We start from the raw sequence: 13057 nt of genomic DNA, 5'->3' as shown, positions 1-13057 counted from the left end.
GGCACGGCTGCCTGGGGGTGGCGGGGGTGCAGAGCCATGCGGGGCGCAGCGGGGACACACACACATACCATGTACAGTGGGGAGGGGAGGGGGAGAGAAAGGGGCATCGTTAGTGCAAGAGACACCCCACCACCATCACCACCGCTAGAGACAAACATGGCATCAACGGGCCCTCATGGGGAGGGAGACACCAGCAGTGCCCTGCACCGCATCCCAACCAGCACCCTCTGCACCGGGGCAGCTGCCGGTGCTGCGGGGTCCGGCTGTGCTAAGCCAGCAGACAATGGAAATGGTTCTGGTTAGGCAGTTTAACCAAAAACTGGGGGAAACCAGCAGGGTTTACCACAGCAATTTTTTTTTCCTTCTCAAAATGAAGGAAGAAATTGAGCCAGCAAGAAACGCTGCTTTTGCCTGTTCTTGCGGCACCTGAGCTGTGCCATGGCCCGCCTGTGATTGCAAACACTGCCTGGCACTTTGCAAACATTGAAACCAAGCATACACAGAGGAAAAAAACCAGTTCACACCTTTTTTTTCTGGAAGAGACCAGGGGACTAAATTCTTCAGCAAAGGTTTTCGCTGCGCCTTCAGCTTCAGTCCATTAGAGGCCAAGTTTTGGGTGGTTGAACCAGGAGCTGCCACCCACACCCCTCCGACACCCCAGCCTTCCTTGCCTTCCCTTCCTCATCTCCACCTGGCAAAAGCATTTGGGCTGGTGCTTTTTCTGCCTGTGCTCAGAATTACTGGTTGTGTTATGGGAAGGGAGCCTGCGCCTAATGTTGGGCTCATTGGGACACCCAGACCCATTCCCGGCCTCATCAGGGGGATTCGAGGGAACTGGTCTCAGGGAGGGATGTGGTGCAGTATCTATATGGACACATGTGACCCTGTGGCTGGGTGAGGGTGCAAGATAAATCAGAGGTGAATGTGTTCTTGCGATGGAGAAATACAGCACATGAAGCATGGGGCCAGCATTCGCCACCCAGCACGTCCCCGGCTCCTCCCGCAGACGATGCCCCAGCCCAGGGCTTAGGGCAGGCCACAATTAGCCTTGTGAACATGAGAGTGTCTTTCTTCAGGTCAGTGCATATCAGCCTATTAATAGTTGTTGACATGCCGGGCTGGAGATTATTCGTCAGCCTGGAGACAGCCATTGAGCCTGGCTGAAGCGTTCCCGGTCCGGCAGCGCTCCCACAACAGGGGGGGGCTGTGGGTACGCGGAGCAGGGGACCCAGCGCAACTGAACCCTGCCCCAGCCGTCCATGGCTACCTGTCCCCACCCTTTGCCAAGGTGAGTTTTAACATCACAAGGAATATTTTGGGGTCCCCAAATCCCTGGGTGACTTGCAGCCATATCACTAAGCACTGGGAAATGCTCTTTGCTCCCTCCCTGGGTGCTGAGCAGAGCCAGGCTGGGTGATGGGGCGAGAGGGGCATCTGAAACGCTCCCAGGAGATATGGCTAATGCAGATGCATTTTGCAACACATGGGTCAAAGACCTGGCTGAGAGGGAATTAATTTGGAGGCTTGTTAGGCTGCCCCGCTGCTGGGAGGGAGCCAGGCTGTGAGATGCTTGTCAGCCGCCGTGGCTCAAAGGTGAAGGATGGGGGCTGGAGCCAGTGGGTTTAGTTTTTAAAGTGCTTTGCATAACTCCAGCCTCAGAAATATGGCTGAAATAAATCGGTCCCTCACTGGCCGGGGAATGCTATGGGAAAAGGCAGCGGGGGTGCCAGTGGGGATTAGCAGTGGGGTGGCATGTCCCAGGCAGACACACTGCTGAAAGCCAGCTCTGCACCAAGAGCCTGGCTGCTAGATTGGAGGAAAAAAAAAAGGGAGCCTTTTGTACTGAAGTCATCCCTGGGTCTCTGCTGAGCCGGCTGCCGTCTCGGACCCGGGGGATCAGGGCACAGCCCAGCGTTTCTCTGTCTGGGGAAACTCCTGGCTCCTTCTGGCATGCTTTGGGCATGTCGCAGCCGTTGCCAGCTGGCCCCGACACGTGGCAGCTGTGTGTCGGTTGCTCCAGGGACCTCCTTGCAACCAGCCCCCTCCCGTGTCACTGCTGTGCCCCCCCCAGGACAGTCACCAGAGAGCCCAGAGGACAGGGAATCCTCCATGGCTGCCTGGGCCCATGCCACCCATCCACCTCTACCAGCTCTCCACAGTGCTCCCACCAGGCACGGGGCTGTCCCTGTCCCCCATCCCAGGCTTGTCCGTGCTCTGGTCCCCTCTCCAGCTCACCACATGGGGGAAAAACCCTAACGAATGACTCGCATCATGAAAACGAGCTCTGCTCAGTGTACAGGAGACAGGCAGGGAGCATCTGCTCTCAGGACAGATGCCTGCAAGAGGGAGGATGAAACCCTCCTCCCAAAGTTAGTGGGGCACCACAACTAACCAGAGGCTGCAAAAGCAGACCATGGCCACCAAGGATCTCCTGCACAAGCAGGCTTGTTTTCTAAGTTTGCTGCTCAATGTGCAAGCAAAAGGTCATAAAATTATCATTGCAATTGGTTGAGTCATCGACCCTACAATAGCAATGCCAAGGTCTTAATGGAGCTAGAGAAGCTCTTGACACACAAGGAATTTGACCCGCCTGGTTGGTGTCAAGCAGGGCTCCGGATGGTAGTCACCGTCCCTGGGAAAGGGGAACCCTTGAGGGATCTCTGCGTACAGGGACCTTGAGCCAAACACCCCTTGTCTGAGTGCTGTTGGCATGGGCACTGGGAATGATTTGGGAAGATAAGCCCTTTGGAGTTGAGATTTGCTCTCCTGATGGACTCAAATGACCCAAACATGGCCAGATCACCGGCAGCACGTCCCCAGCTGGGACATGGGACCGCTGCTGCCTGCCCTCATATGGGGAAAACCCTGGCCCCCCACCAGTGCCCAGGGACCAGGGTTTCCCCCAGGGGAACAGGTTCCTGGTTTGCTTTCAGCAGGGGCATTGCAGGGAGCAGCTGAGCCCAGCTCCTCCAGGCAAAGTGCTGCCCACGGCACAGCTTAGCCGAGGCCACGGCTCTGCCACAGCTCTCAGGCAGACAGACCACGTGGGCTGGCATCCCCCTCCAAGCCCCCAGCGGGCAGGATCGCACCAAAACCCTGGGTGACCTCCCTGGGCTGGTGCTGTGCCAGGGTCCCAACCTGGCGCAGGGGCACCTGGAAGCTCCAGGGCAGCAGCAGCCCTGGCCCGGGAGGCTGCTGCTGCTGCTGCTCCCACGCTGCCAGAAAGTTGGGAACCACCACTGAGAGAGGAAAGGGAAAAAGGAGGAGCAGGTCAGGGGCTGCTGCAGCGACCACTGGGGGCCACAGGCAGGGTGGGGGGACCAGGGGAGGAGGGATGAAGGGCAGAGCTGATCACGCGGGATAGAAGCTCATCTGCTGTCATCTCAAGGGGTTTGCCCAGCTCCAGAGAGACAAGGTGCAGCAGAGGCTGTGGGAAACCAGTCCCCCCTGCTTTTCTCACCTGCAAGATCAATTATGAGCCAGCCATCCTCCTCCTCCTCCTCCTCGACAAAGGGTTTGGGCTCCTCCAGGCCTGCCGGTGTGTTGCTGTCACTGAAGAAGAGGCTGGTGAGACGCTGAAACATGGTGTGGAGTGGTCCAGCGGGACGGACGGTGAGTTAGAGCTACTGCTGAACACTGGCTTCCAGGCACAGAGAAGGGAGAGATGGGCAGGGAGGGGAAAAAAAACAGCACTCGAGGTCTCGGTGGTGGCGCAGATGCTTTGCTGCTAGCGAAATTGTAGCTGAGTTAAATGGTGTGTAGTGCAATTCTGAGGTTCTTCACTTGGCTTCAGTGCAAAGGCCTGTAAAAGGGAAAGAAAAAGGAATAATGCATTTGGACTGGCTGGCAGCGTGCCCCTCCTGCATCCCGGGGGGCTCAGACGGGCCGGAGGGGCCAGTGAAAATGGTGGCTCTGGCACTGATCTGTGCTGTGGGCTGTCCCAGCTGCCGGCATCTCCAAGGGCATCATGCACTGTGTCTGAAAGCAGCAGTGAAGGGCTGGGTATCCATGCCCTGCAGCCCCTTGCCTGCACCGAGCCCTGCATCATGTCCCCTTCCTCATGGGTAGTGTGTCCCAGGGGACCCATCCGTCAGAGCTGGCAGGGGCAGAACCAAACACTGTCCCAAAGTCAGGCTGGGACCTGCCTCCCCTGGCACTGAACGGGCGTTGAGCGTGGCTGGTGGCACTAAGCCTTGCTGGAAGGGCAGGGCAAAGGGTGCAATGCTGCTGTCCTGTCTGAGGACCGATGGCACGAGCCGTCCCTAAAACCCACCACCAACCCACTGACAGCCACGCCAGTGTGGCCGCCCTCACCCCCTCAAGCTGGGTCCCACGAAGCCCTTGCTAAGCGTTTTGCTCGAGCCCTGCCTGTGCCGATACCTGCTTGAGGCTGGTTTAATTTTGAAAGTCATTACTGTTATTGTTGTTCTGTGTGCGTGCATATCTGCAGGGATGCTCTTCTGATGCAGCTGCGTTCCATTGCCACCCTCCAGCCCCAGAAGATGACACTGTCACACGTGTCATCACTGCTCCTTTACAAGGACCTTACAAGGAGCCCCGGGACAAAGCGCTTGGCTATGGCTTGTCTCGGCACCAAGCGCACAGGCACCAGCATGCAGGAGCGAGCGGCAGCAAGCATGCCGCCCCCTCCCACACACACGCAGCGGGGCAGGGTGAGGACGGTGTTATCCCAGCCCTGGGCGAGTCTCCGCTCCATCTACACTCATCACTGTTTTACCCCTGGGGAAACACATTCCCCGCAGCTCAGGGGGAGGTTAGGACTCACTAATTTTATTAATGACTGCAAAGCTCTTGGAGAGGCACAGACAGATGGCAGCCACAAGGTGCAGAGTGATATTTGCGCTGAGGAAATGCTTTTTGGTCCAGAGACATTAAAGGGCATTAAAATGCCATCAAGAGCTAGATGCGGGGAGAGGGGACAGCTGTCTGCTGCCTCACTTGGCACATTGCTGTGGGTGCACTTAGAGGGCAAATCCCCAGTTCATGGTTCTGCCGACCAAGGTGGCGTAGAGCCTGCAAGTGGTCTTGGACAACATGGAATGGGAAGGGTGCAGGGAGGCACAATGTGTCTGTGCCTTGGTGCATACACGTGCCAGTTCCCCAACAGCTCAAGTTCTAGCTCAGACACCCCCCCCCCCCCCCCACTGAAATGGTCTCTCCAGCCTCAACATTGCTGGGAAGGACGGCTGGCCTGGGTGCTTGCTGTGGTTCTGGGGCTCAGGCATGCTTGTATTTATCCATTGTGGGATCGCTGTGCCTTTGTACCTCTCGGGAGGTACAACACCTGCTCCACAAGGCAGAAAATGAAAAATCAAGGGGAGCCTTTCCCCATGGGTGGGATCCCCTGGGCTTCGGGGGCTCATCCTGCATCTCTGCTGCCCCGTGATGCAGAAGGGAGTGCTGGAGCGTGAAGCAGCCCCACAACACCCAGCTCTCCCTCCCTGGCACGGCTGGGGCAGCAGTGTGACACTCCGTGTCCCCTTGAGCAGGTCTCAAGCCCCAGGTGACTTTAGTTGCCCCAGAGGTGCAGGGCAGACCACGCGGCTACAGACGTGCCTGGCTCCACGCCCTGGTGCTCAGGGGTCCGCCCCCCCCCAAGCCGCATGCTTCCCACTCCCTCCGGGATGTCAGCCCCCCACCACCGTGGTTCATCCCCTCCACTCGCACCCTGCGCCCACATCCATCTGAGGGGAGCGGCTGCAGCTAAACGAGCTGGGTCCCAGCTGGGACGGCGTGTTCAAAACAGACTTGGCTGAGACTCAAAGAGCCTCTCGCCAGGATGGATTGGAGATCGGCGAGGATTCCCCGCTCTGTGTCCTAAGGGGGCTCCTGGCTTCCCCTGGAAGCACTGAGCAGAGGGTTTTGGGGCACTGAGACATGACAGAGCCGTTTCCTCCGACTGCAGTGAGAGATGCAGGCTGAGCTAAGGCAGCTCTCACCTCCCAGCCCCCATCACCACCAGGACCATAGCAAAGCCACAGCTTTGCTGTTGTCCTCCAGTGCACTCACAATTAAATTATCCAGACAACCCCCTTTCCTGGAGCATTAAAGCATAATAATATAAGTGAGGGAAACAACATGAAGAGGGGCTGATATCCAGATGGGCAATGGATGGAAACTGGCCCATCGGGCTCTCTCGTGTGCTCTGTGCTGAGCACAGTGGGGATTTCCCTCCCACGGGACCCATGTGCGCATCCATCCTCCCCCAGGCTAGGCTGGCAAAGGGCACCCAGGACAGCCCTGAAGGCTGCGGTACACAGGCATGGTTTAATTACACGCCAGTTCTCCCTGCCTGCAATCTGAAATCTGGCAGCTGCCTGGAGCACCTGCCTATATATTAAATATCTTTTAATATTATATGAATATTATTATTATTTAATAAATGTATTAAATATCCAATTGCAGCAGAAACCCTATTGCTCCCAGGTACCTGCTAGTGATATCTCAGGGCTTCCCCACTGCTTGCTCTTCCCCAGGTCCCCAGGCAGGAGGGAGAGGGGCAGGAAGCACCCAGCAGCCCGTGGCAGGCATGGGGGACTCAGATCCCCCAAGGCCACCATGGCCCTGGCCCGGTGCAAGGCAAAGAGCAGGCTCATCCACTTTTTGAGCTGGGGCAGCTCTGTCTGCAGCATTCCCAGGCCGGCAGAAGTGCTGAGCCAAGGCTGACCCCAGTGTCACCGTGCAGCTTCTCAGGGTGACACACCAGGGCTGAAGGGGCTGGGGACAGGAGGGTCCCCTGTGCTGCACCCTGAGCCCGCCTCGCTGGGGAGGACACTGGAAATGCTCTTGGCCTGCCTTGGCTAGTGGCCTCCCTGCAAATTTCAGCCTTTTTTTCCCTCCTAGACAGGCATGCCACACAACAGCAGAGAGATGGGGACAAGAGCTGGCACACGGGGGGACAGGAGGAGGCCGGTGGCCCCAGCCCAGCTGCAAGGGGAAGGTCACCCAGAAAAGCACCCCAGCAGCTACTGCAGGCCAAGGTCTGAGCCAGGCAGACATTTTCCCCATTGCCTCAGCAAAGCCAGCATAGAATGAGCTTGCTGCTGGACTGCCGGCTGACTCGGCATGCACAGCCCTGCCGAAACTCCTTGCCCGGACAGGACCGGAGCGCTCTCCTCCGCTCTGCAGGCTTGGCTTGGAGAGCCCCCAGCAAGGAGTCATCCTCAAGCGAGTTGAAAGCCAAATAATAAATTACATAGTCAAAACAGAGAGCAGAAAACCTCTTATTTTTATTTTGTTAAAACTTGACAGCAGCTTTCACCGGACAGTAACAAAGCCAGTCTCCCCCTCTGCCCCTCCCAGGAGCAGCACTCATTCCCCTGACACCCGCCTGCTTAGAGACTAGTCCCCAAAAAATCACAGGGTGCATCAATGGGAAAGTCAGGAGCTGAAGTGTCTGGACCCCACAGGTGCCCACCGTAACCTGACGATAACTTTCCTTTCCTGAAGACACAAGTCACAGCAGATACTATGAGGTTCAATTGCCCCCTCTCCCCAATTTAACTTCATTTTCCTTATCTCTATAATTAAAGGCCCTGGGATAGACACACTCCCATCACGCACAGCCAACCCTGTCATAATGGGCTGTCAGGGGCCGTCCTGCCACAGAGCAAACCCACGGTGTACCGGGAGGGCTGGGGCAAAGGGCAAGGGGGCTCACAGGCAGCTGCGATAGCTCCGGGAGCAGCAGGAAAAGAGTTAAAAGCTCCCCCAAGAGCAAAAGTTGACATGGATCATTTAATATCACTTAATCACTTAAATAAGTCACCAGCTATCCCCCTCTCCGTGCTGGGGAGCACGGGGTAGCCTGAACCACCCGTTGGTGTGAGGGGGTCCATGCTGTACCGAGGTGCATGGGTGGGCTACGCGGGTAGGGCAGAGCTTGCAGGATCAGCCCCTTGGATAAAGTAAGCCTCCCTCACCCCACAAGCTCCCACTGCCTGCGGACACCGCAATCCTAAACAGGACCTTGGGGAGGTCGGTTTGCTGGTAAAACCTGCGAGTGCAACCATGGGTGGCAGCGGCACGGACAGAGCCAGCAAAGCCAGGGTGCTGCACCGTGCCACGATCCTCGCAGAAGGGCTGCCCGGGGCTGCTTGGCCGGACTCTGCCTTGGCTGCCTGTCCTGGCCGCAGCAGGCGCTGGGCAGAGGGACAGACAGTGCGATCAGACAGGCCTCGTGGGAAGAGAGCAAAGGCTTCCCGAGAGTCAGAGCAGCCCTGCCAGGGCCGGCCCCGGCAGTGGTCAGGGAGCCGCGGGGGAGCTCCTGCCAGCACAGCTGGCAAAGCCTTCAGGATCAAACCTGCAGGGTGGAGGCAGGAGCTAGATCCTGGCAAGCAAGGACCAAAATGAGCTTTAATCCTCACCCTCACTTTATCCTGTCTGCTCTGAAATCCTCAGCAACACTGTGTTAAAGAGGCAGGATCAGGCTCTTTATCTCCAAGATGCACCCTCAGCAAGTTTGTGGATGACACCAAGCTGAGTGGTGCAGTTGATTCGCCAGAGGGACGGGATGCCGTCCAGAGGGACCTTGACAGGCTGGAGAAGTGGGCCTGGGTGAACCTCATGAAGTTCAACCAGGCCAAGTGCAAGGTCCTGCTCCTGGGCCGGGGCAACCCCCAGTACCAGCACAGACTGGGGGATGGATGGGTTGAGAGCAGCCCTGCGGAGAAGGACCTGGGGACACTGGTGGGTGACAAGTTGGATGTGAGCTGGCAACATGCGCTTTCAGGCCAGAAAGCCAACTGTATCCTGGGCGGCATCACAGGCAGCGTGGCCAGCAGGTCGAGGAAGGTGATTTTCTCCCTCTGCCCTGGTGAGACCCCACCTGGAGTGCTGCGTCCAGCTCTGGGGTCCCCAGCACAAGACAGACATGGACCTGTTGGAGCAGGCCCAGAGGAGGCCACGGAAATGGTCAGAGGGCTGGAGCATCTCTGCTATGAGAGAGGCTGAGAGGGCTCGGGTTGTTCAGCCTGGAGAAGAGAAGGTCCCAGGAAGACCTTATTGCAGGCTTTCACTATATAAAGGGGACTTATAAGAAAGACGGAGAGAGACTTTTTACCAGGGCCTGTAGTGACAGGACAAGGGGCAATGGTTTTAAACTGAAAGAGGGTAGGGTTAGACTGGACAGAAGGAAGAAATGTTTTATGATGAGGGCGGTGAGACAGTGGACCAGGTTACCCAGAGAAGCTGTGGATGCCCCATCATTGGAAGCGTTCGAGGTCAGGTTGGACGGGGCTTTGAGCAACCTGATCTAGTGAAAGATGTCCTTGCCCATGGCAGGGGGGCTGGACTAGATGGTCTTTGAAGGTCCCTTCCAACCCAAACCATTCTGTGAGTCTATGATGTCCTATCCACCCTAGAAGGGAGCAGCTCCTGGCCAATGTGATTAGTGTATCATCCTTGAGCCACTCCAGACCTTCCCTGCAAGCCACCGAGAACATCAGCTCCTCAGTGTCACCATCATGGAGCATTGGGGGTGACTCTCTTGTCCCTTCACGTGCCAAAAGGCTCCTTAGCCGGCTGCTACCAACAGCACCCAGATGGCGAGATGGCCACATGCCACCTCAGTCCCTGCAGTTTCCACCAAGCCCTTCTCTGGCTGGGACAACCCACAGCCATCAGCAGACCAAGCTCTAAAGTTTCTCCAGGTTTTTGGAAAGCCTCCACTTTCCCTGAGGCAAATATTCGCCCCATTTACACCAGGGGAACTGGGGCTGGCAACCTCACAGGAACTGCAGCGCGGGAGGGACCCGAATGTGTCCCTGCAAGGGGATTTAAGTCACTGCTGGCCAAGCAGTGCCTTGTCACCAGGCAGACACAGTGCCCACAGAAGCAGTTTGGACTGGGAGGTGGCTCCTCTGCCCCGCTGGTGGCCAGGGCTGGTCAGAGCTCCGGTGCCTTCTTCAGCCCGCCCATATCTGCCAGATGTCCTGCATCCATGGAGGAGGCTTGGCCAGCGCTGGGGCACAAGGGGACTGCTGCCACCCTTCCCAGGCTTCCACAAGCCCCCTTACTTGGCAGGTCAACCCCATCCCAGGCCACTGCCAGCACAAGGGGACAGCCCACAGGTGACGCTCACTTGAGGACAGATGAGTTTCTTAATGACTGAAGTTTATCAGAATCCTTCCAGAAAGTCCTTTTAAAATTAGCTGGAGGGTATTAAATATTAAAGTTAAAGTAGGAGTAAGGAAACCGTAATGCATCGAGTTATTTTTTTTCCCCCTTCAGAAACCTCGACACAATAATTAGTTTTCTGAGTCACCATCACTGCAAATAACCCCAGGAGCTAAGAATAGGCAAAAGGATCGGCAGCAAAGCCCCGGAATGTGCCAGGAGCTTGCCGGGGCGGGAGCCACAGCCTCGCAGGGCTGACAGCTCCCAAAAATCACAAGCTGCAAGAACAACAGCAACTCCGCTTGGAAATGGCAACAGGCTCCCTGAAACTTTCCATAAATACTTGGCGGCAGGAGGGATGCTGCTGACAAGCAGCAGAAGCGGTCCTTCCTCGGCAGAGCTAAGAATACCCCGCGCAGTCATCACGGCAGGCGTTGGAGGTATAAATCAGGTGCCTTCCTCCAACCTACTTGGGAAATGTTATTTTCAACTCATTTTACCTAAATTAGACAAGCGTTTCACAGGCTGCTCTTGCTGTGCTGTATGTACCAAAATCCTAAACCTAGCACGGAAACACGAAGTGAAGGAGAAGGGGGTCCAGCAGCTGGGCAGCTCAGGGGGAACCCTGCTCATCACCCCAAAAATTACCAGTGAAGCATCCCTGCGCGGTCCTCTATCCCTCCTCATCATGAAGGGACCAGAGCTGTCAGGGGCTTGCCCGGGACAGTTTGGCAGGGCTGGATTAATGCATTTGGTCACTCAACAACTGCGCTACAGCTCCTGCTGATCCCTTTGCTTCGCCAGCAGCCTCATTTATGGGGTTCCCCCGGGGAGCGCTGGTTGCACAGGCAGAGCTGGACCCCAAGGCTGCCGCTGGCACAGACAGACCAACTCCAGCAAACCAGAGGCTGATTCACAGCCAGAGCCTCTTCCACTGCAGAACGGGGAGGTGGAGGGGGGAGAAGGCAGAGAGTAGTTAGAAAAATTCCCAAAACACCTCTTTGTTGTGAGACTGTCATTATTAGTGGCAGACCAAGCCAGCACCTGGAAGCACTTTCCTTGGCCAGCCCAGGAGCTCAGCATGGACAGGAGTCCCCATGTGCTCCTCCAGATCCCACCTGAATGAGGGGAACTTGGGGTCGCAGAAAGGGGGGTGTTTTTCCTGGAGCTGGTGTCCCCATCCGCACCGGCTCCCTTGTGTAACCGCTGCAGGAAAGGTCCTTGCCCCAAGGACAAACCCAACCTTCTGCTATTTGATGGCATCATGCAGAGCCCTGGAAAATCTGTCAGTGGCCAGCAGCATCTGAGCAAGCAGGAAATTTTTAGATTCGCCATGAGCTGTCCTGTGAAATTTTAGAAGTTTCCTCTCTGGGATGCGCTGGGTGAAACATCCCTAGGAGTGTGCGCATTGAGAGGGGAGCAGCCCCAACGTTGCACCCTCTGTAAATCGCAGGAGGCTGAATACTAACTGGCAAGTTGGACTTTGATACCGCAGGAGCCCCGGGCTCCCCACCAGCTCCATCCTGAGCCCGCCCAGGGCCATGTGTGCACTGGGGTGAGACTTGCCTGCACAGGGCTCGCTGTGCAATTAGCACTAAAAAGCTCTTAGATAAGAGTTCACGTCTCAGGTTTTTCCAGTCTTGCTACCAGCAGGTGATATCGGTTTATTCTCGAGGGGAAAAACTTCCATTATGTTTTTCCTTTTGTGTCCAGCCAGACAAGCACCGATTTGATGCAATGGGTTCCTAATGGTGACAGTGAGCTACAGCAGAAAGCTTTTGTCTTTTTTTTTTTTTTTTGGGGGGGGGAATATAAAAGGAGAGGAAAGGTTTATTTTAGAGCAAAAAAAAATTGTTCTTGGCACTTTGTAGACTAAGGCCAGTGCGAAAGAAGGTACAGCACAGTCCTGTACCGGAGCCCAGCACCTGTTTCTGGGATGGTTTCCTACCCCAGCAAAGCCTCGGCCAAATTAGCGACAGCACTTGGCACCCGCCCAGCTCAGCCCTGGCTGGTGCTGCTGTCAGCAGTGGGTGTTGCGGGTCCCAAGAGCAGCACTTTAAGCCGGCAGCTTGGGACCCCAGGGTGCCAGTGCCTTCGCTCAGGCTCTCTAAGCAGGGCTGTAGCTCCCCCGCACACAAGAGACACAAATGCATAGGCATATGTATATGTATAAAAAAATTACAAAAGCAATAATGCCCTTTTTAACATGCTTCTACAGTTACACTCCACGGAGTCCAAGTTTTTCAGCTGATGAGCCCCTCAGATGGGAGCAGGTTTAGTACCCAGGGCCTCCCAGGCTCAGCCAAGCTGCTGAGGTCCCGAGGCGAGCGGCATGAAGTCCGTAAGAAAGTTGGCCTTTTAGGGCTTATGACATTTTTGAGCTGTCCCAAAGCAGGCGCGCTTGGAGCAGCAATAACGAAAGCAGCCGCTACGTGTGGTACCCGACGTACTCGTGGGCTCAGCATCCCGGCAGACGGTGGTGCCGCACCAGTGGCGCCGTGGGGTGCCACGGCACGCACCTCAGCCTGGCGCTGCCAGCATCCTTCACCTGCCACGCGTGGCCCCACGGCTCCTTCCCAGGCGTCACAGTTAAACTCACTAAAAATATCCAAGCACACGCCCCAATCTCCTTAAAACCGCCAGGATTTACAAAGTAAATGAAGATCTAAAGACGGGGGTATTCAAAAGCATCAAGTATTTGCTGGAGTTAGTTAAATAGAAACTACAGATGTATTTTACATGTATTTCTATATTACATATTTACATTCCCTCCTCAAAAAGCCGCGTTTTTCACCCAAACAGCCTCTCACAAAAACTGGGAGAGGCGTCCGCGCTCGCGCCTTGCCCGGGGAAAGCCACGGCAGCGACTCGCGGGGCGACAGCGGCAGATGAGCTGCGGGGACACGGGAGGGACGGACAC

General features: G+C 56.3%; 2 protein-coding genes across 2 annotated transcripts in view; one reads left to right on the top strand and one right to left on the bottom strand.

Moving 5' to 3' along the window:
• The window catches only part of TP53INP2 (tumor protein p53 inducible nuclear protein 2), a 4145-nt gene extending 337 nt beyond the window's left edge, over nucleotides 1–3808 (bottom strand). Inside the window, exon 1 of the mRNA XM_009329333.1 lies at nucleotides 3461–3808. Coding sequence (XP_009327608.1) covers nucleotides 3461–3584 — 124 coding nt within the window. The 5' untranslated portion in view covers nucleotides 3585–3808. The remainder of the gene's footprint in view (nucleotides 1–3460) is intronic.
• The window catches only part of PIGU (phosphatidylinositol glycan anchor biosynthesis, class U), a 60922-nt gene continuing 51447 nt past the window's right edge, over nucleotides 3583–13057 (top strand). Inside the window, exon 1 of the mRNA XM_009329358.1 lies at nucleotides 3583–3612. Within this exon, the coding sequence (XP_009327633.1) occupies nucleotides 3583–3612 (30 nt within the window). The remainder of the gene's footprint in view (nucleotides 3613–13057) is intronic.

The sequence above is a fragment of the Pygoscelis adeliae genome, unplaced genomic scaffold (genome assembly GCF_000699105.1).
Source record: "Pygoscelis adeliae isolate BGI_AS28 unplaced genomic scaffold, ASM69910v1 Scaffold407, whole genome shotgun sequence".
NCBI lineage: Eukaryota > Metazoa > Chordata > Aves > Sphenisciformes > Spheniscidae > Pygoscelis > Pygoscelis adeliae.
This window is presented reverse-complemented; position numbering and strand designations above follow the sequence as displayed.